General features: G+C 45.8%; 1 protein-coding gene and 1 pseudogene across 6 annotated transcripts in view; one reads left to right on the plus strand and one right to left on the minus strand.

The window, feature by feature from the left end:
• The window catches only part of GLT1D1 (glycosyltransferase 1 domain containing 1), a 187,684-nt gene that overhangs the window by 79,595 nt on the left and 83,795 nt on the right, over positions 1-24,294 (minus strand). For all 6 annotated transcript variants that reach the window (XR_009209161.1, XR_009209162.1, XM_032168280.2 and 3 more), the window contains 2 exons: positions 10,052-10,095; positions 7,997-8,117 (listed from right to left, as the gene is read on the minus strand). Coding sequence is in view for 4 of the 6 variants with exons in the window: in XM_032168280.2 (XP_032024171.1) it covers positions 7,997-8,117; positions 10,052-10,095 (165 nt within the window). In the remaining 2 variants the exon portion in view is untranslated. The remainder of the gene's footprint in view (positions 1-7,996; positions 8,118-10,051; positions 10,096-24,294) is intronic.
• On the plus strand, positions 10,215-11,176 carry LOC116477695 (GTP:AMP phosphotransferase AK3, mitochondrial-like; annotated as a pseudogene).

A 24,294-nucleotide genomic window follows, 5' to 3' on the forward strand; every position in this document is an offset into this window, starting at 1 on the left:
TCTCAGGCGCAGGAGAAGACACCTGTCTGCAAAGTTTCAGAGAGAAATATTAGCAGTGCCGTGATCAACCACCTTCTTTCAGATGATTTGGCAAAAGAAAAGAGAGAGAAAGAGAGTGTATGTGTATGGAGAGAGACGGGGGAGAGGGAGGGGAAGCAGGAGGATGAACGTGGGTGAAGGCTACACAGGTATTTGCTGTACTGTTCTTTCAGTTCTTCTACAGATTTTACACTTGCTAAAAGTAAACAAATAATCACATTTGTAAGGAAAGCTCTGAAGCTGACCTGCCTGGGTGTGAAGCCTGGTTCCACTAGATACTAGTCGTACCATCTTGGGTCAACATCTCAATCTCCCCCACCCCCAGCTGTTTGACTGTTTCCCCTGAGGTAAAATAGAGATAATAAAATATCCTTCAAAAGGGTAGTGGGGAAGATTAAATAACCTTTTTGCGGGGGAAGAGGGGACAGGGTCTCACTCTGTTGCCCAGGCTGGAATGCCGTGGCTCAATCTCAGCTCACTGCAACATTCATCTCCTGGGCTCCAGCAATCCTCCCACCTCAGCCTCTCTAGTAGCTGGGACTACAGGCACATGCCACCATCCTCAGCTAATGTTTTTAAAACTTTTTTGTAGCGATGGGTCGTGCTATGTTTTCCACACTCATCTGAAACTCCTGGGATCAAGCAATCCGTCCACCTTGGCCTCCCAAACTGTTGGGATTACGGGTGTGAGCCACCGTGCTTGTCCAGATTAAACGGTTAATACTACAGAATTTACATCTGTCTCTGGGCATTGTTATAACTGCAAATGAGATTACAGTAGCAGATGGGCTTCCTACCTGACTCAGTAAGTTTTATAGAGCATAGTGACCTGTCCCAGGTCTTGAGAACGCATTCTACACCCATAAATCCCAAGTGAAAAACAGGTGACCTTAGAACCAGACCTCGAGATAAAGCAAATTAAAATTATATTAAAGCTATATTAGGCTGGGCACAGTGGCTCACGCCTGTAATCCCAGCACTTTGGGATGCCGAGGCGGGCGGATCACGAGGTCAGCAGATCGAGACCATCCTGGCTAACACGGTGAAACCCCATCTCTACTAAAAATATAAAAACAAAAAATTAGCTGGGCGTGGTGGCAGGCGCCTGTAGTCTCAGCTACTCGGGAGGCTGAGGCAGGAGAATGGCGAACCTGGGAGGCGGAGTTTGCAGTGAGCTGAGATCACACCACTGCACTCCAGCCTGGGCGACAGAGCAAGACTCCGTCTCAAAAAAAAAAAAAAAAAAAAACAGATCAGCTTAGGACCAGACCTCGAGATAACGTAAAGTAAAATTATATTAAAGCTATATTAGACTGGGTGCAGTGGCTCATGGCTGTAATCTCAGCACTTTGGGAGGCCAAGGCAGGCAAATCACCTGAGGCCAGGAGTTCCAGACGAGCCTGGCCAACATGGTGAAACCCTTCTCTACTAAAAAGACAAAAATTAGCCAGGCGTGGTGGCATGTGCCTGCAATACCAGCTACTTGGGAGGCTGAGGCAGGAGAATCACTTGAACCCGGGAGGCGGCGGTTGCAGTGAGCCGAGATTGCATCACTGCACTCCAGCCTGGGCAACAGAGTGAGACTCTGTTTCGGAGAAGAAAAAAAAAAAGCTATATTAGTCATTGTTAGTGTGCACATGCCAAAGAAGGAAGGAATTTGGAATCTTGCCCCTTCCTCACTCCACACACACAAAATTCACTCAAAATGGATCACAGACATAACGGACAAATTAAAACCATAAAATTCTTGGCGAGAAATACACAAGTTAAGTCTTTAAGACTGTGGGTTAGGCAAAGCCTTCTTAGATATGGCATCAAAAACACAAGCAACAACAAGAAAATAGGAAGATTGGACTTCCTCAAAATTAAAAACTTTCAACCAGGTGCAGTGGCTCATGCCTATAATTCCAGCACTTTGGGAGACTGAGGCAGGAAAATTTCTTGAGGCCAGGAGTTTGAGGCCATCCTGGGCAATACCGTGAGCTCCTTTTTCTACAAAACATAAAATAATAAAAATTAAAAACTTTTGAGCTTCAATGGAAACCAATAAGAAAGTGAAAAGACAATCTACAGAATGGGAGGAAATATTTAGGAAATAAATATCTGATAGGCTGATAGATTTGTATCTATAGTATATAAAGAACTCTTACAACTCAAAAATAAAAGGAGAACACAGTGAAAAAGTGGGTTGGGGGTTTGACTAGATACTTCTTCAGAGAAGGTATAAATAGGGCAATAAGCACACGAAAAGACGCTCAACATCAGCCTGTAATCCCAGCACTGTGTGAGGCTGAGGTGGGAGGATCACTTGAGGCCAGGAGTTCATGACCAGCTAGGCTAACATGGTGAAACCCCGTCTCTACTAAAAATAGAAACAAAATTAGCTGGGCATGGTGGTGCACGCCTGTGGTCCCAGCTACTCGGGAGGTTAAGGCACAAGAATCACTTGAACCGGGGAGGCGGAAGCTGCAGTGAGCCAAGAACGTGCCACTGCACTCCAGCCTGGGCAACAGAAAGAGTCTGTCAAAAAAAAAAGCCAGTCGTGGTGGCTCACACCTGTAATCCCAGAACTTTGGGAGGCCGAGGCAGGCGGCTCACCTGAAGTCGGGAGTTCAAGACCAGGCCTGACCAACATGGAGAAACCCCATCTCTACTAAAAAAAAATACAAAATTAGCTGGGCGTGGTGGCACATGCCTGTCATCCCAGTTACTTGGGAGGCTGAGGCAGGAGAATCACTTGAACCTGGGAGGTGGAGGTTGGGGTGAGCCGAGATCGGCTATTGCCCTGCAGCCTGGGCAACAAGAGCAAAACTTTATCTCAAAAAAAAAAAAAGAAAGAAAGAAATTTCTCTTTTCGGCCACACCCCTGCCCAGGGACCTCATTCTAACTTGATTACCTCTATCTCCAAATACGTTCCCATTCTGAGACACTCGGGGTGAGGACTTCAACACAGGCATTTGGGGAGGGGCCACAGTTCAGCCCATGACAGCATGGAGCCTCCCTGAGCACATCCCCACCGCCCACTGTCGTGTCGTGCTGCTGCGCTTCCTCCTCAGCACTTACTACATCCTCAAGTTCTCTGTTCACTCTTCCATTTGCCTGCTTCCTGCCCGTCTCCCAGTCCTTCTTTCCGTCCCTCGCAAGGACATGGGTTCCATGATAACAAGGCCCTTTAGCATCTGCCTGCTGCAGCATCTCCAGGGACTGACAGACCTGGCACTCTACACATTTCTGCTGAATGACAGAAGGCATGAACACACTCATCCCATCTGATGGTCCACGGCCAGGGGAGACGTAGGGGAGGATTCCACACTGTGGTGGGCACGGCCCTGCCTCCAAGGAAAACCGCAGTTCAGCAGAAAAGACGCAACGCAACCCGCTCACGACGTTGTGAAATGAACAGAGGGTGAAGAGACTTCAGTGGAATCTGAGGGTTGCACATTTACAGAAAACTAGTTCTGAAGTCAACTCTCGGAAAACCAACAAAATGTGCCTTTCACAAAGGAAACGTCTTCAGGAGAGAAGAACTCCTGGACAATGGTAACGCTGTGCAGCCGGGCCTGACGGAGATGGGCGGTGCCTGGGTGGACAGTGCACAGAGGTGGGTGTGCTCGACCTCAGAACATGCCCTGTGAGTCCACAGGGGGGCACCGTGCGTGACTCACAGGCTTGGGACGGAAAGCGGTTCAGAGCCAGTGTCAGGGACCCCACTCTGGGACTAACACAAGTGAAATGTCAGGATCCAAGATGCACCTGACACCTTTGTGTTTGAACTCACTTGATTAGAAAAAAAAAAAAAAAAAACTGGCAAGCAAAAATCGCCTACATTTACAGTGTACAACATGATGTGTTTTTGTTTTGTTTTGTTTTGTTTTGTTTGAGATGGAGTCTCGCTCTGTCACCCAGGCTAGAGTACAGTGGTGTGATCTCAGCTTACTGCAACCTTCGCCTACCAGGTTCCAGCAATTCTCCTTCCTCTGCCACCCTAGTAGCTGGGATTACAGGTGCACGTCATCACACCCGGCTCATTTTTGTATTTTTAGTAGAGACAGGGTTTCATCATGTTGGCCAGGCTGGTCTCGAACTCCTGACCTCAGGTGATCCACCCGCCTCAGCCTCCCGAAGTGCTGGGATTATAGATGTGAGCCACCGCGCCCGGCCACAACACGATGTTTTCATACACATCCACCCCGTGGGATGGCTAAAGCAAGCTAATTAACATATGCATTACTTCATACTTGTTTGTGTGGTGAGAACACTTAAGATCTACTCTTAGCAATTTTCAAGGATACAATATATTGTTATTAACTGTAGTCACCATGATGTGCAATACAGATCTTTTGAACTTATTCCTCCTAATTGGAAGTTCAGGTCCTTCAACCAACATCTCCCCACTCCCCACACTCCCAGTCTCTGCTACACACCATTCTACTCTCTGCTCCTATGAGAACTCACTTGATTTCTTATTTTCCCCAGATGAGCTCTCCAAGCTCTTATCAGGCAGAAGGAAACTTCATATGAGACTCTTTGTAAAAGCCTTTGTGGCTAGGATGCCATTTTCAGCAGAGATGATAAAGGTTTCCAGAGACAGTGCCTCTGTTCTACCCTGCAGAACAGTCATAAGACACTCAGCAGCCAGGCCCCTCCCCAAAACAAGTGAAGCTGATCTGTGAGGGGTGGGCACCATCACCTGTATTTATGGTTTTTTTAAGCTTCAAGGTAATTCTGGTGCACACCTGGGGCTGGAAACCACCATGTCTAGATTTTCTTGCAGAGAGGTTGGCTTGCATTTTAATGGTCTTTACTGAGCGTCTGTCAAGTCAAACAAGCATTGCTTGTCACGTGGCAATGGAGTTGGGCTACACATGCCCACAGCACATTCGGATCTTACATAATTGGGGTTACAGTGATTCTCAATGGGGGTGCCAACGGCATTTGGGTACAACTCTGATGCAATGAATTGATTAGAATCAATTCAGATAGCCAAAGTGTTCAATCATGGAATAAGTGTCTATCACTTTTGAAGGAAGTGATCTTTTGACCTTTCAGAATTAGCTACATTCTGGCACCTTGAACCGGCACCCCACCTCCCTACAGCTGCTCCATCCCAAATACATGCCAGTAGCATCTTCCTAACGATGAAAACTCAAAAGGCCCTTCACTTTTCAAAGTGGGAAAGGCATCACACTGCCGTATCCACACACACACTTACAAACACAAACACACACACATTTACAAACTAGTCGAGGTTAAAGCGACACAGAGTCGCAGCTCCCTTTGAATGCCCTCACATCCTATTTCAATCACTAGGGCTGGAGTCTGGAAGCCAAGAGGCCAGGAATCACCTCCTTCCTGCAGGTGCTCCTCTCTGCTTTAGAAGATGGGCTTCCTCTCTCAGGCAGAGTGTGTGTGTGTGTGTACACGTATGTGTACGTGCGTGTGCATGTGCATGTGTACGTGTGTGCATGCATGCTTCTGTAGGTGCATGTGTGTGAGCGTGTGTGTGTGCCTGTGTGTGTGTGTGCCTGTGTGTGTGCCTGTGTGTGGGCATGTGTGTGCATGCATGCATCTGTAGGTGCATGTGTGTGAGCGTGTGTGTGTGTATGCCTGTGTGTGCGCGCATGTACGTGTGTGTGTGCTTGCGTGTGTGTGTTCTAGGGCCGGGAAAAGAGCCTAATCATGATGGCTGGGATAAGCAAATAATTGTTTATATACTTTCAATGTAATTCTCTGCAGGATTCAACTCCGTAAAAAAGCTCAAAAGTGGAAACAACTGATTAGTTGTAGAAGTGTTCACCCTGCTGCCCACGCATCCAGCTAAAGTTTGATTTTTGGAGTTTATCAGTAAGAAACGTGTTTCTGCAAATGGGATGTTTCTATGCTTCCATGGGAAAATACAGCTAATTCCGAAAGGTCAAAAGGTCACTTCCTTCAAAAGTGATAGGCACTTATTCCATGATTAAACACTGTGGCTATCTGAATTGATTCTAATGAAATGCACCCTTAGCACTCCTCTAAAATCAGTTTCATTCAAAACCCTTCACCCAAAGGTTATTTTGGAGTTTTCAAAAGGAACACAACATCAACATTTTAAGGCAGTCGGAATTGCTAACAGCTGCCTTTGCTTTGAAGTAAATGAGGTTTGACAGCGATTCATCCGCAGTGAAGTGCTGTGTGTGCCGGTTATAAAATTATTTCCGAATTTCATTCTACCTTTCCTTAAGAAGTTGAAAAAAAAAAATGTATATTTACCTACAAAGGAGCAATTCACAATAGTTCAAATACTGGTACCATAAGCATATACACTTTTAAAGCCAACATGATGAATAAAATGTATTGCTCCGAGGACTGCGGTTGGGAGCTGATTCAAAGGACAGTGGAGATTAATACTAGCGACAACCCCTAAGCGGAGGTGCTGACATCTGGCTGAGGATGATCACGTTACAAACTCACACTCTGTGCTTTGAAAGCACCTAACAGCAGATTCATGGGCATGGACACACAGCTTCTACCATCTCCCTGTGTGTTTTTTTCTTTGGTTCTTTTTTTCTTTTATAAATGATGCCAAATTAAGAGCAAATATTATGCATACAACGTCAGTCATTTCTCAAATGTAAGGAGAGGATGTTTTTCCTAGTTTATTTGCCATGTTCTCTCTGGACCCCGAAGGTTTGCAGATCTTAACTTTTGTCAGTAAGTTCAGTACACCCAGTATCCAAGGGGGATACATGGATATCCCAAAGACTTATGATAAAGTAACAGCATTAACCTAAGTAGACACTGACATAAGAAATCCACGTATTCAGAAGGAACACATGAAAGCAGGATCAAAGACCTCAGGAAGCAGTGGCCACGTGTTTCCTTTCGACAGGAAAACAGGCTTTACCATGTGTCCATCAATGCTTATTTATGCCATGTCTGTCGTGTGCAGTGTGTGTGCTGAGAACCACCAGGGGTACCATGCATGCGGTACTGGGTGCTTTAATCGCATGAGGAAAACCCAGTGCTAAAGGCTGGCGTTGGTGTGAGCGAGCCCAGCCTGCCCTTTTCTGGGTTCATTCTTCAGGAGCCCCCAAGGCAATGAACTAACAACAAAACAAGAGAAGGAACATCTTTTTCTGTGAGACACATGCTGGTGATTCTCTCTAGGACCTAACATCAAGCACCAAAGATAATGGTTAAATACCCCAGTCAAAAAACCTCTCAAGGAGGAGAAGAGATGTTGTAGGTGGTCCCATTGCAAAGGGGATGCGAGGATTGCCAGGATCTTTTACAGAAGAGCGGACACGGCCCAGCCAGGGCCTGCCCAGGCTTCACGAGCACGGCCTTCCCACTCCAGCCTCGGTCCTGAAAACACAGATACGCTGGTGGGGAATTGCAGAGTGGTGCTGGGATAGACACATTTTGTCAAAAAAGATGAAGTGATTTTCTAGAGCTGACTGCTAGATGAAGAGATGAGATCCACCCTGGCCGCCACGCCACCCCGTCATCTATGATTACTGCCCTGCCCCTGTCTCCTGCCACCTGCACAGTCCAGCCCTTTCTTCTCCTCCCTTAAATTCTGGAATTACAGAACATATGGAAAAGAAAGAGAAAAGATCAAGTAAAAGGAGGCTTCCTGCAAAAATACCTTCATCCTGTTTCCTGTCCCAATCTTTTGTAACCTTAGCTGCCTTCCTATCAGAGATATTTAGAGGGTCAGAGAGGCAATGCTATCCCAGTTTTATTTTACATCGTAGCTGGCAAGGAGAAACAGCAATGAGAAATGAAATGATATATTTAAACTTCCAGATAGAACTTCAAAAGTACTTTTGAACTCCAACAGGTAAGCTGCTTGGCCTTTTTAGCTTTGAGAATTGCAGAATGTTATTGACAAAGACGTCACCTCCATAAATAAGAGGAGGAGTGATGGATATTTTCATACTCCCACTTTCAGTACTCGAGATACATAATTACCTCCAAAATTGCAGCTGACATGCCTTCAGAGACAGAGCTATTCACCACCACGAAGCAATTCTTCACCACCGCGTGCAGATCTTCTTGAGGCATCTCTCCAATCAGTCGTACCCCAGGGGACCTGAAATACAAAGCAGGAAGAGTGGCTCTGATTCCAAGAATCTCATGGGTCGGCAGCTGAGAGGAGGAGAGATGACAATTTGGGTGTAATACTCTAGATCAGCAAATAAGCATTGTTGAGCAAGCGTTCAGCCAGGAGAACTATACTGGGGTGGAAATCCTTACAGCTCATGTCCCTGACAAGGGAGGCAGGGAGTTGCTTAAGTCTGCTTTTGTTTTCAATATGCTCAATAAAGACACCTGCTCTCAAGGACTAGAAGAGTCAGAGAAAAGGTTTGTACCAGTTTCTCTGCATGATTTAGAGAACATTTTTCTAAAAATTCAACTTTTTTTCAAATAATTCTTTAAAATACTAATGAGACAATAAGAATAGAAATAGGCCAGGTGCAGTGGCTCACACCTGTTATCCCAGCACTTTGGGAGGCCGAGGCGGGTGGATCACCTGAGATCAGAAGGTTGAGACCAGCCTGGCGAACATGGCGAAACCCCATCTCTACTAAAAATACAAATATTAGCCAGGCGTGTTGGTGTGCACCTGTAATCCCAGCTACTTGGGAGGCTGAGGCAGGAGAATTGCTTGAACCCGGGAGGCGGAGATTGCAGTGAGCTGAGATCGCAACATTGCACTCCAGCCTGGGTGACAGAGCAAGACTAGGTCTCAAAAAAAAAAAAAAAAAAAGAGGCCAGGCACAGTGGCTCACGCCTGTAATCCCAGCACTTTGGGAGGCTGAGGCAGGTGATCACGAGGTCAAGAGATTGAGACCACGGTGAAACCCTCTCTCTACTAAAAATACAAAAGATTAGCTGGGCGCAGTGGCGGGTGCCTGTAGTCCCAGCTACTCAGGAGACTGAGGCAGGAGAATGGTGTGAACCCAGGAGGTGGAGCTTGCAGTGAGCCGAGATCGCGCCACTGCACTCCAGCATGGGCAACAGAGCGAAACTGTCTCAACAACAACAACAAAAAGAATGTAAATAGAAATACTAAATAGAGACAATAATGTCACAAAAGCCCTGTTCCCAGCACACAGCGCTAACAGCTATTTTGTCATAGACATTTTGCTTTGTTCTATTTTTTCACCACGCAATGTAAATCTTTGCCTTTCTTTGACCTTCCCCGTCCCCACCGCTGGCCACCACTCTCATGGCTCTGCCAGGCCTCCCTTCCCCGAGCAGGTGATACTTTTGCACACATGCATCTGGACCTAGGAGCAATCTAAAGATCCCTGATTATAGATGGGGAAAAACCAGTTTTTGTCAGTGCCCTTTGCAGTTGGTGTGGCCAATGAGTCTGGCTGGAATCCTGGGGCTGTGAGGACACCACTTTACAGGGGACTGACCCAAATAAGACCTACATCCTTCTGGTCTGCTCATTCCCATTGCCCCACTTAAAACGCAGACTGATGACACAGCTCTATAGCCACCATGTCACCTTCAGGATGGGAGCCACAGGCTGAGGAAGGCAGGACAGAGACAGGAGACAAATCCCTGGGGTCTCAGGGAAGCCTCCATTTTGCTCCTTGACTGACCACCCTCAGACTTGTTGAAGTGAGCAATGCAACTTCAATCTGTTCAAGCCTGTGCTGTTGGGCTCCTGGCCGACAAATGCAGCTTATAACCAACACACCAACAGATTGCTCTCCAGGCAGGCTGTGACAAAGGGCGATACCCCTCCATTCTTCCAAACCCTTGAGAGTTTAAATCTTTCCATTTTGGCCAATGTGATCCGTTAAAAATTATAATCACAGAGTGATTTTTATTGGCCTTTCCCTGGGCAAATAATAGTGCCTGGGATGCCAGGGGCTCACCAGGACGATGCATGAGGAAACACTTGGAAGCTGCTTGGAATAGTGCCTGGGACTGGATAAATGAAAGTTCAGGTAACCCAGGGGCCATTCTTCCTGTTCTGCAAAATGACTGGTCTCCACCAACTCTTACCTTTTCACTTTGGCTTTCACTTCCCTTGTAAACACTGGATCGACCTGAAAAGAGACAAAGATAAATGTCAGCGGTTGCCGCCTGCTAGTGGCGCTGCCAGCTGGCCAGCACGGGCCAGGCCAAAGCCCTGGTGCCAGCGCGGCGTGGGCCTCGGTCTGTGGCCATGGGGGTGTCCTCGCGGCTGCTGCGTGCAGTGATCGTGGGGGCCCCAGGGTCAGGCAAGGGCACCGTGTCGTCACGTATCACCCAATACTTCGAGCTAAAGCACCTCTCCAGCGGGGACCTGCCCCAGGACAACATGCTGCGGGGCGCAGAAATTGGCATTGTACATGTTCCCACTCATACGTGGGAGTGGAACAATGAGAACACATGGACACAGGGAGGGGAACATCACACACTGGAGCCTGCTGGGGGTCGGGGGCTGGAGGAGGGAGAGCGTTAGGAGAAATACCTCATGTCAATGATGAGTTGATAGGTGCAGCAAATCAATATGGCACATGTATACCTGTGTAACAAACCTGCACATTGTGCACATGTACCACAGAACTATGTGTGTGTGTGTATATATATATATATGGAGAGAGAGAGAGAGAGAAATTGACGTGTTAGCCAAGGCTTTCCTTGACCAAGGGAAACTCATCCCAAATGATGTCATCTTGGCTGGCCCTTCAGGAGCTGTAAAATCTCACCCAGTCTAGCTGTTGGATAGTTTTCTAAGGACACTTCCACAGGCAGAAAGAAGCCCTAGATAGAGCTGATCAGATCGACACAGTGATTAACCTGAATATGTCCTTCGAGGTCATTAAACAACGCCTTACTGCTCACTGGATTCATCCCGCCAGTGGCCGAGTCTACAACATTGAATTCAACCCTCCCAAAACTGTGGGCATTGATGCTGTGACAGGGGAGCCTCTCATTCAGCGTGAGGATGATAAACCAGAGATGGTTCTCAAGAGACTAAAGGCTTATGAAGCCAAACAAAGCCAGTCCTGGAATATTACCAGAAAAAAAGTGGTGTTGGAAACATTCCCCGGAACAGAAACCAACAAGATTTGGCCCTGTGGATGTGCTTTTCTACAAACTAAAGTTCCTCAAACAAGCCAGGAAGCTTCAGTTACTCCATAAGGAGCAATGTGTGGAACTATTAGTAGGAAGGTGGGCAAACCTCATAGTCCTTGCATTTAGAAGCTGCTTTTCCTAAGACTTCCAGTATGTATGAATTCTTTGAAAATCGTATGACTTTTATTTCTACTGATTTTATTCTAGATACTAAGGATGAGCCAAATGAGTCAGATACTAAGATTCACCCTTTGAAATCATCTAGTGTATTTTATGCAGCTATCCTCAAAAACATCAGCGATGTCTGAACTTTTAAAACATCTGTTGGAGCAAAATTAAAAGAGCATTTGGTAGTAATCTCACTTTTTGTTCAGTTAATAAGTGGTTGATAAAGCTTCCTTATTTTCCCATAAAGTTAAAAAAAGTTACATGTCATTGGGGGAAAATACGTGATCAGAAATGTTTGCACAGATCGATGCCACAAAAGACATCTCCAGCGTTGTGGAACATGGTGAGATACTATATAAAACGCCAGAAAGAAAGCAACTGGGTTTACAGATTTGTCGTAAGACACAAATCCTCTGCTACTAAGAAATGTATATGCATCCATATATGCTGTACTTATTTTGTTGTTAAGCACACTTTCAGTTTACTCAGAATTTTCAATTTGCTACAAAAATGTAGCCATTAGCATATAGAAAAATATTACTTTAAGATAACTTGTTTCCTTTGAAAATACGTATGTACTGAGGGTTATGATTTATGTCAGAAATTGACAATATAAGTCCTTGGACAAGCACCAAAGTTGAATGAATTTTCAACAAAATGTAATTAAAATCTGTATGTTTTCAGATGTGACTCAGGTTAAGAAATGTGTTTTAGGATCTACTTGCCGGTTTCTCTTTTTGATTCAAATGTATGATCTGCCCTGATAAATAACGAGTTAGAGCACCACTCCCTGCCAAAAAAAAAAAAAAAAGAGAGAGAGAGAAAAGAGACAACCTGTGGCCCTATGTAAATAAAGTAAGCGCACTTTGTGGTTAGTACATAGATGAGACATGCCTAGGAAATGCTCCCTTGGCATAAATAGCAATCAATCCTAATTAGTAGACAGGTGTGCCAATAAAAAAACTTTACACAATAGGTTAACAAGGACCATGAAAGTAAGTGAGTTTCCTGAAAGAGTTCTTTGTTCCTGATCAAAGAAATCGATAACTGTTAGCATTCACTGCCAACTTATTTTAAAGGGAAAGAACTCTGTTGGTGTCATCTGATAAGCCATTTAAAAATTGGAATCTAGGCCGGGCGCGGTGGCTCATGCCTATAATCCCAGCACTTTGGGAGGCCGAGGCGGGTGGATCATGAGGTCAGGAGATCGAGACTATCCTGGCCAACATGGTGAAACCCCGTCTCTACTAAAATACAAAAAATTACTCAGGCTTGGTGGCACGCGCCTGTAGCCCCAGCTAATCAGGAGGCTGAGGCAGGGGAATCACTTGAATCCGGGAGGTGGAGGTTGCAGTGAGCCTAGATCGCGCCACTGCACTCCAGCCTGGGGGGCAGAGCGAGACTCTGTCTCAAAAAAAACAAAAAACAAACAAACAAAATTGGAATCTAAAGTGATTCCTGAGTGGGGCAGCAAGGATGGCTGCTGATGTGCTGTGTGGTCTGGGAGAAGTGGGGCAGTGTGAGAGGTGGACGAAAAACCTGATGGCGTCTTCCACGGCGTATTTACTCTTAACTTCACTTGGTGCCAAATCAAATGAAACAAGCCCTCGTACAAGCTGTTATTAATTGCCTTTAAAAATCTGTTCCATTTTTTTTGCCAGGTACTTAAAATACAAGTGCCAGTAAGCAGTTCTTATGTATTTTTGGGGAAAAAATTTTATTTTCCTTTTCTTCTGATATTTTAAAAATTCATTGATCTTTCAAGATGAACCAAAGTTTCTTAAAAGAATTACAGTAAACACTTCATTCTTTATAAAACTTTCTATAATGCCTTATTTAAATGTTAATCGGATGTGCTTTCTAAAAATGTTGTGAACTACCAAACTTGTGGATTATCACTAGGTTATCAGGCACACATTAGTCTTTATCAGAATAAAATGAAATTTTGTAACTGTGGCTATTACTTTGTCCTTGGTCCTTCACAGGGCCTGCTCCACCCCACCTTCCTTCCTGCTGCCTGATGTCTCAATGGCTTCTGAATGACTGTGTTCTAATAAATGACCTTAAAACAGTGAAAAAAAAAAAAAAAGACACACGTTAGCAAAAGCCTGAAATGAGGCTAAGTCTCCAGGAATTACATCGAATGGCAGCAGAGCCAGACTCAACAATTCAGACAGGGAAAAAATTAAGTAGGAAATGGTACTATGAGCCCAGCTATTAAATAATAAAAACGATAATAGTAAAAAAAAAAAAAAGAGAGAGAGAGAGAGACCAGGCACGGTGGCTCACGCTGGTGGCTCACACCTGTAATTCCAGCATTTTGGGAGGCTGAGGAGGAGGGATCATGTGATCAGGAGTTCGAGACCCGCCTGCTGGCCAACGTGGTGAAAGCCTGTCTCTACTAAAAACACAAAAATTGACCGGGCGTGGGTGTAGAGTGAGCACCTGTAATCCCAGCTACTTGGGAAGCTGAAGCGGAAGAATCGCTTGAATCTGGGGGGCACAGGTTGCAGTAAGCTGAGATGACTGCATTGCACTCCAGCCTGGGTAACAGAGTGAGACTCTGTCTCAAAAAAAAAAAAAAAAAAAAAAAAAGAGAGAGAGAGAGAGAAAGGAGAGAGAGAATGTTCCAAAGAATATATATAGGCTCTGGTTAGGAGCCTGTATGGTTGCATCCGAGTGTGGTGAGGGAGAACCCTTCAGCCAACTTAAGGTCTTGAGACAGAGTCATTTCCAGAAATGGAACAATTTGACAACAACCAAATATTGCAGTGGAAGTGTTGGTTAAATGATGCAGAAGGATTTTGTCATAAAATCATTCAGGCAGAATAGGTTGGAATCCTTAGTAAGTCTATGACAAAAGGTCTGACCATATCGAAATATTTTTTAACAGGATGACTTCTCGGAAACAGTTTGAAAGGCCAGGACCTGATCATCAGCTGATGAATGAGTAAACGTGACGTGCCTATCCATACAAAGGAGTGCCACTCAGCCATGACCAGGAAGTGCCGACTTAGGCCGCAACAAGGGTGAGCTTGGAAAACACGATGCCACGTGAGTTACACCAGACAGAAAAGACCACAGAGTGTATGACTCCACGTCTATGAAATGGCCAGGGCAGGCAAATCACAGAGACAGAAAGTAGATTAGCGGTTACCCAGGGGTTGCTTAGGATCTAATTAGGGGATTATTGGGGTGAGGGGGAAATGGGAAGTGACTGCTTAGTGGATAGAAGGTATCCTCTTGGGGCGAGAAAAAATATTCAGGAATGAGATAGGTGTGATGGTTGCACAACTTTGTGAATAGACTAAAGCCCACTGGCTTGTGCACTCTAAAATGGTGAATTTCGTGGCATGTGAATTCCACCTCAATTTTTAAAGGCCAGGGGCAGCCTTTTCATTAGTCACAACCTAACATCCTCCAGTCCCAACTTGACTCCTACTTCGCATCTAGAAGGAAAAGGTGCTTTGGGGCAGGGACTGTGTTCCATCCTGTTGCATCCCTGAAGGCTAATAACACACTTGTTGAATTCATGCAAAAATTAATGGCAATGTGTTTAAACTTATCGCTCCTCAAAGACAGGCCAGAAGTTTTTAAGCAAACTCGTAGTGGATGTGTGGAGGCCAGAAAGAGGCAGCACCAGACTGAGGGGACTCCAGATACAGAGGGCCAGGGTCAAGGCCACCCAGGCACCAAACTAGCCTCATGCACATTAGCGGACCTCTCTGCGTGTCAGTTTGCTCGTCTGTCCAATGAGAACTCCAGCACCTTGAGATTGCTCAGAGGAGTAAATGACTTAGAAGCCATGAAATGCTGAGCCTGTATTCACATTCAGGCCGACCCCAGGGGCTGAATTTGTAAAACTATGCTCTGCTGCCTCTCTGGTTGCTGTTAGAACTGTGCCTGGGACACAGTAACTGCTATACGTGTTGCAGAAGAAAAAAGTCAAATGTCAAAGTCTTATTAGAAAAATACTAGAAGAAAATAACAATGAGAGCTACAGACAGCACCACCAATACAAAATACCAGTACAATACCAATACAGACGGCACCACCAATACAAAATACCAGTACAATACCAATACACACGGCACCACCAATACAAAATACCAGTACAATACCAATACAGACGGCACCACCAATACAAAATACCAGTACAATACCAATACACACGGCACCACCAATACAAAATACCAGTACAAGCTTAATCTTATATATGTACACATATATGTGTACATATATAAGATATATATATATATACACATATATGTGTACATATATAAGATATATATATATATATATATATTAAAAATGGGGTCTGATACTGTTTGAATCTGTGTCCCCACCCAAATCTCCTGTTAAATTGTAATCCCCAGTGTTGGAGGTGAGGCCTGGTAGGAGGTGACTGGATCATGGGGTGGTTTCTAACAATTTAGCACCACCCCCCAGTGTTGGCTCGTGATGGAGTTCTCAGGAGATTTGGCTGTTTAAATGTGTGTGGCACCTCCCGCCTCGCGCTTTTCCTCCTGACCCAGACAGGCAAGACGCGCCTCCTTCCCCTTCGCCTTCCACTGTGATTGAAAGTTTCCTGAGGCATTCCCTGGCTGTGCTTCTTACACAGCCTGAGGAACTTGAGCCAATTAACCCTGTTTTCCTTATAAATTATCCAGTCTCAGGTAGTTCTTTATAGCAGTGGGAGAACTAATACAGGGTCTCAGTATGTGGCCCAAGCTGGTCTCGAATTCCTGGGCTCAAGTGATGCTCCTGCCTCAGCCTCCCAAAGTGCTGGGATTACAAGCACGAGCCACTGTGCCCGGCTGAGCTTAATCTCAAATGTGTACTTCTTTTTTTTTTTTTTTTTTTTTTGCAGAGACAGGGTTTCGCCATATTGGCCAGGCAGGTCTCGAACTCCTGACTTTAAGTGATCCGCTCACCTTGGCCTTCCAAAGTGCTAGGATTACAGGTGTGAGCTGCTGCACCCGGCCTCAAATGTGTACTTTTGAGATTAAGTACACATCTGAAATTAAGTGACACTGCCACACTTCTGAAAACTCCAGAACTGGGAGGTAGAGAGAAGCTCCCTGACTGCCTGAAAGGAACCCCTGGATTCCCAGGGGCAGTAGCCATACTCCTCACCACCAGAAACCTCGCCATGACACGACATCAACTTATGCAACCTCGTCTTGTGCAATGATCTCGTCTTGTGCAACGACCTGGCCTCAGGTAAGTTTGCTTACTGAGGTGCTGAGAGGACCTTCCTAGGGTGCTGTTTCACCTCTTCCGGCCCACTCAGGACAAAGCCGCAGAATATAGTTATCATATCTGGCTCATCCAACAGCAAAGTCTTTAACAAAACAACCAACACCCATGCCTCTCCTGGTCTTATCGACAATGAATAGAATTTTAAAATACTGAAAAAAATTCCTAAATGTATGCGAGTGTAACACAAAATTCTAAGCATTTATTCAAAGACACAGGCAGAGGGTCTAAACACATTTTGCTACTGCTATGCCTGCAGTTTCTTCCCAGCTGCTACTCCTGATGAGCCGGGAGTGAAGGCATATTCAATTTCTATTCTCATTTACACTTTACCAGTAGGCATTATGAGTTAAAAACCAAGTTGGTTTGAAGAATATGATGATACTCCAACAGTTTATAACACTAACTGAAATAATGCTGCTTTCTAGAAACTTTATTTCTGTTTCTTCTGGCAAGGAGATGTTTCACGTGTGTATTAAACCCCAACTCCTTCAGATGACCAGAAAGCCTGAGACTTAACCCAAAGGATTGGTAACGTTGAGCTCGTTGACATCTCTGAGGTCACTAAGTCACTGAAAATTTGCTGTTAGCCTTCAGCCAATTTGGATGCATAAGAAAATTTAAAAGAATTCCTAGAAATCTAATTCAAGAGAAAAATTCATAGCCATACACAATTGTTTTATTTACTGCTGTCGCTGCTCTTAACAGTGAATACTTCTCGGCCACCTACTCTGTGCGGAACATATGCTAAGTCCTTTACATGCATTAGCTTATTTCTTCCAACAACCTGGTTATCATTACCCGCCTTTTATGCATGAAGACACTGAAGCTCAGAGAGTTCTATAACTTAACCAGGATCACACAGCTAGAAAGTTGCTGAGCCAGTATTCACATTCAGGCTGACTCCTAGGGCTGAATTTGTAAAATTATGCTCTGCTGCCTCTCTGGTTTCTGTTCAAAGCATTTCCTCAGATACAGTTCACAAGCTTATGTCGATTATGGAAAACCTACCTACTTATTAATTTACCCACTACACCCCATCCGTGTCCGTATTAGTCTGTTCTCACACTGTTAATAAAGACATATCCAAGACTGCGTAATTGACAAAGGAAAGAGGTTTCATTGACTCACAGCTCCAATGGGCTGGGGAGGCCTCTAGAAACTTACAATCATGGTGGAAGGGAAGCAAACACGTCTTTCTCCACATGGCAGCAGCAAGGAGAAGTGCAGAGCGAAGGGGGAAAGCCCCTTATAAAACCATCAGATCTCGAGAACTTACTATCACAAGAACAGCATGAGGGTAACCACCCCATGATCAAATTACCTCCCAGGACATGTGGAGATTATGGGATTGCAATTGAAGATGAGATTTGGGTGGGGACACAGCCAAACCATATCAGTGTCTATCTGTGTCCCTGCATTCTCTCTACCAGGAATATCATTCTGTGTCCCCAAAACCTATTCATCCTCTGAGATGCAGGCAATGCCCCCTCTCTGAGACACTTTCCCATCACCCTGTCCAGAAGTAACAGCTCCACCCCACGCTATCGTAACACGTCCTACCACAGGGGCCAACCTCTTTTAATACTTGCCCACTTTCTCCTCCTACCTCCATGTCCCTCCCAAGGCCATGCACAGGGCCCTGCATACAGTTCTATGCTCATCATATCTGCAAAAAGAATGATTTCCAGTTGACCCCACCTTTCCATTTCCCATTTCTGAAGCCTTTTGCTCGAATTATCCTAAACAACTGAATTACCCTTTAACCCTAACATCTTATCATGAAAAAGTGCCAGGTGCAGTGGCTCACGCCTGTAATCCCAGCACTTTGGGAGGCCAAGGCGGGCGGATCACAAGGTCAGGAGATCGAGACCATCCTGGCTAACATGGTAAAAACCCGTCTCTACTAAAAACATAAAAAATTAGCCGGGCATGGTGGCAGGTGCCTGTAGTCCCAGCTACTTGGGAGGCTGAGGCAGGAGAATGGCGTGAACCTAGGAGGCAGAGGTTGCAGTGAGCCGAGATTGCGCCACTGCACTCTAGCCTGGGCGACAGAATGAGACTCCGTCTCAAAAAAAAAAAAAAAAAGAAAACTACACAGTCCAGTGAAAGCCTTTTTTGGGCTCTACATACTAATTTTCAAAATCACATTTTATGAGTATTTTTAGTTAGAAATTTCTCTTATTTTAATTTTATTAGCATGCCTCTGCTCTCATGAATAACTATTTAGGGAAAAATAATTTATCAAGGAAAGAAACCAAATTTTATAAGACCACAAAAACACTTCATCTAAAACTTAAGGCACAACAGCAACTTTCAAGTTGAAACTAAAAACTGCATTAAATTTTTCTGGATTTACCTTCCACATCAGTTCACTTTCAAATCTCTTAGTGAAGCCATGTGGAACAAAGTGTGAGATAAAGAAAAAACGAAGGGGGGGATATTTTTATTTAATGAAAGCACATGTCATGAAATTTTAAAGGGCAAAAGCATCGCAAGCCACAATGAAAATTCTCATTTCCTCCTTCCAAGCTTATTTATTTTCTAGCAAAATATATTGTTACAACTCCTAGGCTTAAGGGAAATAATCTCTGATATAAGAAGTTATTGTGGGAAGTCATTAAGCTGTCATGCTCAAACCAAATGTGCATACCTCACTCCTTATCAAAGAGCACCAGAAAATGCACCCACATATGATCGCCTGCAAGCAGAGACCATACGCTTCGTTGAAATGGTTGAGCTAAGAGATCAAAGAAGCTTTAATAGAAAACCAAAGCCACACTCAAACCATCCTGCAGCTAAAACAGAATCTCAGCATGTCAAAGCAGAAAGGTAACATCAGCATGAAAAGATATTTTATGGCCCGGCACGGTGGCTCATGCCTGTAATTCCAGCACTTTGGGAGGCCGAGACAGGCGGATCACGAGTTCAGGGGATCGAGACCATCCTGGCTAACACGGTGAAACCCCGTGCCTACTAAAAATACAAAAAAATTAGCCGGGCGCGATGGCTCACCCCTGTAATCCTAGCACTTCGGGAGGTTGAGACGGGCGGATCATGAGTTCAGGGGATCGAGACCATCCTGGCTAACACGGTGAAACCCCGTCCCTACTAAAAATACAAAAAATTAGCCGGGCGTGGTGGCAGGTGCCTGTAGTCCCAGCTACTCAGGAGGCTGAGGCCGGAGAATGGCAGGATCCTGGGAGGTGGAGCTTGCAGTAAGCCAAGATCGGGCCACTGCACTCCAGCCTGGGAGGCAGAGCAAGACTCCGTCTCAAAAAAAGAAAAGAAAAGATATTTTATTTAACACTCACAGGATACTGCCTAGGAACCATGCACTATTCCAGGCGCCATCCAAGTGTTCACTCATCAAATCCCCGCTGCAAACTGTGAGGCAAGTAGTATTAGCTCAGTCATCCCCATTTTACAGATGGGGAAACTGAGGGACAGAGCAGTTAAATCCTGTGCACCCAGGTAGCTGGATCCAGAATCCACAACATGCGTGTGACCACTCTACTACACAGCCATGTGGTTGTGGTCTAGGGGTGTTAACTAACTTGCCAGCGGTTAGCATTGAATGATTGCGTGGATTTCATACGGGACTATGACCCATCTTTTTAAATAGTTATTGCTAAGAATTACCACAAAAATGAACATGTGTATGGCATCTAAAAACTAAAACAGTGCTAGGCATGGGGGCACGAGCCTGCAGTCCCAGTGACTTGGGAGACTAAGGTGGGAGGATTGCTCGAGGCCAGGACTTCCAGACCAGCCTGAGAAACATAAACAAATAAATATAAATACAACATATGCAGCCTCAGCGACATTTTAGGCGATCTAAGAACATCTCTACTCTACTATTTTTTTTTTCTTTGAGACAGAGTCACTCTGTCACCCAGGCTGGAGTGCAATGGCACAATCTTGGCTCACTACAACCTCTGCCTCCCAGGTTCAAGCGATTCCCTTGCCTCAGCCTCCTGAGTAGCTGGGATTACAGGCATGTGCCACCACACCCAGCGAATTTTGTGACTTTAGTAGAGATGGGTTTTCACCATGTTGGCCAGGCTGGTCTCGAACACCTGACCTCAAGCAATCCGCCCGCCTCAGCCTCCCAAAAGGATTACAGACGTGAGCCACCGCACCCGGCTACTCTACTATTTTATAAAGTGCTGGTAGAGTAGAAAATGCAAATTAAAAAGCAGAGAGACGATATTCAAAGAAAGCTGCTTTGACTATCAACCATCTCCTGGCTGCGCCCAGAAATGGCCAGTGCAAAAGTCCACACAGCCCGCACCCCGCCTGTACTTGCCTTTCCTGAAGCACCTCCAGCCGGTCCTGTTCCAGGCTCACAAAAGGGTGGGCTGTGACCCAGGCCGGGACAATTCAGTGCCCTCTTCCTGGACCCCAGAATGACAGAGACTGAGGCATGGGTGGGGCTCATTTTCTCAGGTGTGAAGCCTTGAATGAAGGGCTTCTTGACGCGACATCCTGGCCTCTGGAATGTCTTGGTTCTGCCTAAATCCAAGCTGGCTCGCCAGCCTGCCCAGGAATTCTCTTAGTGAGACCTTGTCTTCTTCTAATCAATAGCTTTTGGCTGGCGTTGGGCCAGAGGTGGTTTCTGATGCCTGGGGTGGAGGCTCAGGACTGAGTTGGTGTGGTTTCTTCATTGGGGCTTCCCGCAAACTGGGGCTTCATGGACAGAAATGGACAAGAGGGAAACGCTGCTGTAGATGCGCTGCCATTGCCTCCTAAAAATAGACTGAGCTGGCCGGGCGCGGTGGCTCACGCCTGTAATCCTAACACTTTGGGAGGCCGAGGCGGGTGGATCACCTGAAGTCAGGAGTTCGAGACCAGCCTGGCCAACATGGTGAAACCCCGTATCTACTAAAAATACAAAAATTAGCCAGGTGTGGTGGCATGTACCTATAATCCCAGCTACTTGGAAGGAGAATAGTTTGAACCCAGGGGGTGGAGGCTGCAGTGAGCCGAGATCGTGCCACTTCACTCCAGCCTGGGCAACAGAGCAACACTCCATCTTAAAAAAAAAAAAAAAAAAAGACTGTCTCTTTGAAGACACAGTAAGTCAGTCAATATGATTTTGTACTAAGAGGCACTGAACGTGACCTAGAAAAAGCTCCAGCCCTCTGAAGTGTCTAGCTGATACCTAAAGGGTGTGTTCATTCATTGAGCTTTGCAGTTAACAGAGAAAGACATGGGCTGAAGCAGAGTGCACTCCCGCTGGATGTCACAAATAGTGGTGAGATTCAGGGTGTTAAATCTGTTGTATGCCATAGTCTTTCCAATAAGAATTTTAATGTGTCCAAAGACTTGACCTCTCGCCCACTTCTCAGATCCACCTCCCAATCTTCAGCACGTGCACTAGTCACACTGCAGGAAATAGTCAACTTCAAGCACGAAATCGCCTTAGTCCCCTCCTAGTTCTGTATTCACAAGTGTAATTAAATTGAATGCTTGACTCTGAAAAGTAATCGATGTTTGGAAATGTTATAATGATGACGGAAGAGAGGGAGTTTCAGTTGAGTGGTCAGGGGAAGGGTGTCTGAGAGGGTGGCATCTGAGCCAGACTGAGGTCTGCAGAGAGAGAATTTCACCCCCAAGGAAGCAGCAAGTGCACTGGCCCTAACCAGAGAACATCTTTAGCGGGTCCAACACTCCCACAGACCCACACACAGACCCTCCATACGGGGTCGCCCAAGTCACAGCTTTTCAAACTACACCCTAGGTAGCAAATTATAAAATCAATTTTGGGGTAAAATAAAAACAAGCGTTTCTCAAAATGGCGTAGAATAGAACAGCATCTCATCACAAAGGGCAGCCCGGGACAGTTTTTAAAAAATCAGAATGCATGAACTGCATGAAGTAAAAGAAAGTGTATTATTTAATAGAGCTTGTTTCTGACGTGCGCATGCGTGTGCGCCTGTGGCGGGTTCCCGTGTAAAACGTGCGGGAATCGGCTCCGCCTGCGTCTACCTGCATCGCTTCCCCACTGTGTGTTCAGTGACGTCGGCTGAGGAACTGGAAACTGGCCTTGGTAAAGCATTGACACACGGACACTGATAAACAGGGCTTTTAGGAAACAGGGCTCCCCCACTTCCTAAAAAGCTCTCCCTCCCAGAGAGGAGTGGTTTCCTGCTTACAGTTAAAAAACAAACAACACGCGAAGACACCAGCCTATCTGCAGCACCAGGCACCGAAACACCTGCCCAGAGGCCCCCGTTCTGTGAGGTTTCAGTGGGACGGGGGAAATCTAGAAGTAAGTAAGTTGTTGGAAGGGGCTTGTAATTTGTTAGATTCAGTGCGGCCTTAGAAAGGTAGACACTCAAATTCTTTCATCCACTGAGATGACGTCAAGGTTTTGTGGCGGTGGCTGTTGCTTTTCCCCTTAGATATGAAAGACCTCCGACAAGGCAGGGATCTTAAACTACGGTGGTGCCCAGAGCCTTCGCTTCTGCTACAGGCCCCCTGAGGCTGAAGACCGGCGGCCTCACTGTAAACCACGATTGGATGCGGAGGGCCTCGGTGTCAGCAAATCCCAGGACAGCTCGGGGCTACGTGTAAACAGGCACGAACCTGGCGCTTATGACCTGTTTGCTTAAACAACAAATCCATAACCAAAGGGTGCACTTTTCCATTGCCTAGGACTGCTTTAACTATAGATAGCAAAGTGCCTCGTGAAAGAGGTGCTTTAGAATTCTTAATAATTTATGGCAATGAATTTAAAAAACTCTCAGACCACTGGAGTCCTTCCCACCAGGGTCTGGGACACTCTGCTGCTGCGCTGCCTCTCCCTGCTACCCTTTCCTCTCATTGCTTTGTGTTCTCTGCTCCACCCAAGCCAACTAACGTGCTGGGCTGGACGTGCAGCTCCAGACGGGGACATGGGGGTTTCAGGGATGGCGATCTAGTTGGGGTGTGAGCTCTAGGGGACTCACCTGGGACCTGTACTTGCCTACCACGTATCTTGTCATCAGGTATGTTACGGATGTGTTAGACTAGCTTGGAAATTGAGAGGGGGGCCTCTGGAAATCATGGAGGAGCTAAAGCTTCCCCAGACCGGGATTTCCATCACCGCCAGGAGCCGGCAGCACCTTCAGGCAGCCCCATGCCCCCGACTGTTCCCTAATCCTGGAATGTCAAGTCCCAGTCAACTCTTCAACAGGCAAAGGCATGGCAGTCCTTGCTCAAAACCATTTCGCGATGACCTCCTTCCAGAATTAGGAAAGGAAAGAAAATACAGAGATGCATTTTGTAGGACACACAAGGCCAACGTTGTGTGTGTGTGTGTGTGTGTGTGTGGGCGTGCGCGCGTGTGTGCGCACGTGTGCATGCACATATCCTCACATAAACACGGTGTTTAGTTAGTTCCCAGCACTTAAAAATAAAGGCATTTCACTGACGTTATTTTTAAGAAAAGCACACACACATTCACCCCTTCAAATAAAAAGAGGAGGCTGCTGGACTTGTGGCTTCTCCTGCAGAGTCAGCTCCCAGCCCTGCAGGGACAAGATTCCTAACAGCCACTTTAGGAGGGAAGACAAACACTTTTTACACTCACTGTGTTTTCGAAAGTAGGCAAACAAAAGTTAGGGGGGAGGTGCCGTGTTCCATAAAGAAGTGGTAGAAGCGGGCCAGGTGTGGTGGCTCACACCTGTAATGCCAGCACTTTGGGAGGCCAAGGCGGGCAGATCACCGGAGGTCAGGAGTTCGAGACCAGCCTGGCCAACATGGTGAAACCG

Source organism: Hylobates moloch, unplaced genomic scaffold, assembly GCF_009828535.3.
Source record: "Hylobates moloch isolate HMO894 unplaced genomic scaffold, HMol_V3 SCAFFOLD_12, whole genome shotgun sequence".
NCBI lineage: Eukaryota > Metazoa > Chordata > Mammalia > Primates > Hylobatidae > Hylobates > Hylobates moloch.